General features: G+C 37.5%; 1 protein-coding gene across 1 annotated transcript in view; it reads left to right on the top strand.

The window, feature by feature from the left end:
- The window catches only part of FETUB (fetuin B), a 10,065-nt gene extending 9,827 nt beyond the window's left edge, over positions 1-238 (top strand). Inside the window, exon 9 of the mRNA XM_010000102.1 lies at positions 3-238. Within this exon, the coding sequence (XP_009998404.1) occupies positions 3-238 (236 nt within the window). The remainder of the gene's footprint in view (positions 1-2) is intronic.
- Positions 239-2,530: the final 2,292 nt, after the last annotated feature.

Below are 2,530 nucleotides of genomic sequence, written 5' to 3'. Positions count from 1 at the left end.
AGAAGATCAAAAGAAACATGAAGATGGAAAGCCTGTTCCACCTGAGGCTGTAGGATCTATGCCCACTCTTGATGGAGAAAAGACTCAAGTAGACAAAACAGATTTGACCAAACCACTCACTGAACCAAGTATTCTCCCTTTTCCTGAAGAATTTTCTCTATCAGACTCATGCCCAGGAGAAGTAAAAGAGGAAAATTTCATCCTCCAGCCTTTATTGCCTAAAAAGTCAAAAGTTTAGCCAGCATCCAATCACCTCAACTACCTGCAACAAAATAATGGCCACAATGGCCATTACAATGCCTATTACAATCTTCATCTTTAGAGTTCTCAGTTTTAAGAAAGGACAATAACAGAGTAGAAAAATAAATTTAATTGGGTAATTTTCCAACAAAAGAATGTGGCTGTTAATTCTCAGATTACTGCCATCAGTAAGAGCATGAAGGAAAGGCAACTGTGGAGGGTAAAAGAACTTGCAAGGCTGAGACAGCCCAAAGGCATCAGAAAAAAATATCCCCAGTAGCAAAAGGACAGAGTACAAGATGGCTGGTACTGGCAAGACCTATGGACCCATGGAGAGAGGAGCCCAGGCTAGAGAAGGTTTTTCTGGCAGGACATGTGACCCCCTAGGGTACCCATGCTGGAGCTGCCTGCTCCTGAAAGGCTGCACCCTGTGGACACGACTAACGCTGGAGCAGCTGATGAAGAACTGCAGCCCATGGGAAGGACTCAGGCTGGAGAAGCTTGTGGAGAACTCTCTCATGTGGGAGGGAACCCATGCTGTGTGATGAACTGTCCAAAAGTCCCCATTCCCCATCTCACTGTGCTGCTGGAGGGGAAAGAGATGGAGAAACCAGGAGTGAAGTAATTTGAGCCCAGGAAGAATGGAAGAGTGAGGGGAAGGTGTTTCAAGATTTTTTATTTCTCATTATTTTACTCTGATTTGATTGGTAATAAATTACATTAATTTTTTTTCCAAGTCTTTCCTGGTCCTTATCTCAACCCATGAGTCTTTCATTGTATTTTCTCTTCCCTGTGCAGCTGACAAGGGAAGTGATGGAGCAGCTCTGGTGGGCAACTGGTGCCCAGACAGGACCAACCCAGTCCAGATGCTCTCAGGGCCTTGCAGAGTCACACCTGGTGTAGTGCTGTATAAATGGGGAAGAGAACTTCAATACTGCCCAGCAGTAAAAGCTAGTGGGTTTTTATTATTTTACAGCTTAACTTCTTAATTATAATGTGATGAGTTTGGCCTAATTTTTTATTTCACACTATGGAAGATCTCAAAAAAATTATTTTTTTCCTAATGCTTTATACCCTCACTTAAAGAAAGTGGAAAAAGCTGCTCATGTGTGAAATGTCTGCACATCATTCTGGCTGGTGGAGAATTAGGCCCAGGCTATTCAGGTTCTTATGCTTTACCCACATTGCTGTGCAGGAAAAATTATGATTTACAAAATCAGCCTAATTCTTTCTTGAGATAGGTCATATTAACTCCCTTATAATAAAAACCACAGGGACACTCTACACCCTATAAATAAGAAAAATCAATTTCACTAATACCAGACCTATCAACTGTACAGAAAATAACAAATATAAATAAATGAGAAGACAAAAAGAAGAAAAGGACTGAACATGGGAAAGAAATGTCATTTGTGGCCAGGAGTACACTGATATTTGCAGTAATTATGGGGCTTGTATGAGACCAGAGAGCCTTTTTCTAGCTGCCACTAGAACTGTAAAATCATTCGTTCAAAACAAAATCAATAAAATATTATTGTTTCTGAAGCTTTTATGCTACTGAATCATCCCTAGAGATGCTGGATAATTTCTCCATTCAAAGAACTTTCAATAAAAATTATGGGTTTGTTGAAGTATTCTGGCATTACACAATTGATTAAAATGTAGTATTTTATTATTATAAATAAAATATAAATATTTTATATTTATATAATATTTATTTATAATAAGTGTTATTTTGTTCTGACTGGACAGAAAATAAAATTGAAATGTGGAGTTATGTTCACAACAAATATGTTTGTTTCCTCAGCTTACAAAACTCTTAAAAACATACACTTTATATAATACAACATTTTATACAAACAAGTAGTTTAATTGCTCCAAATACCAAAATAAGGCAGAGTGATGTGTGAAAAACACCAACTGAATAAAAAATTCCCTTTCATTTCCATATTAGGAGAAATTTCAGCATATTTTAGCATAAGTCATTTCAGACAATTTTAAATCAGATTGTTCTCAAAAAATCAAATTCTATCCAATTCTTATCACAGAACGAGCTTTAGGCTGTGCAGCATTCTCCTTTTCATCAAGTAAATTTACAACAGCAAATTGAACAGCAGCAGCATCAGTGAAAATAAATGGAGTGGAGTGGGTGTGAATGTAAACAGAGGTAGTTAAAGAGAACACCTGAAAGTCTGGATCCACAGGTTTTTTTGAGAATTCAGTTTGCATATTATTTAGCTTGTTCTGCAGACAAGGGTCATAAATGACATTGGAATAAATACTTCATCTA

The sequence above is a fragment of the Chaetura pelagica genome, unplaced genomic scaffold (assembly GCF_000747805.2).
Source record: "Chaetura pelagica isolate M959 unplaced genomic scaffold, ChaPel_1.0 scaffold20, whole genome shotgun sequence".
NCBI lineage: Eukaryota > Metazoa > Chordata > Aves > Apodiformes > Apodidae > Chaetura > Chaetura pelagica.
This window is presented reverse-complemented; position numbering and strand designations above follow the sequence as displayed.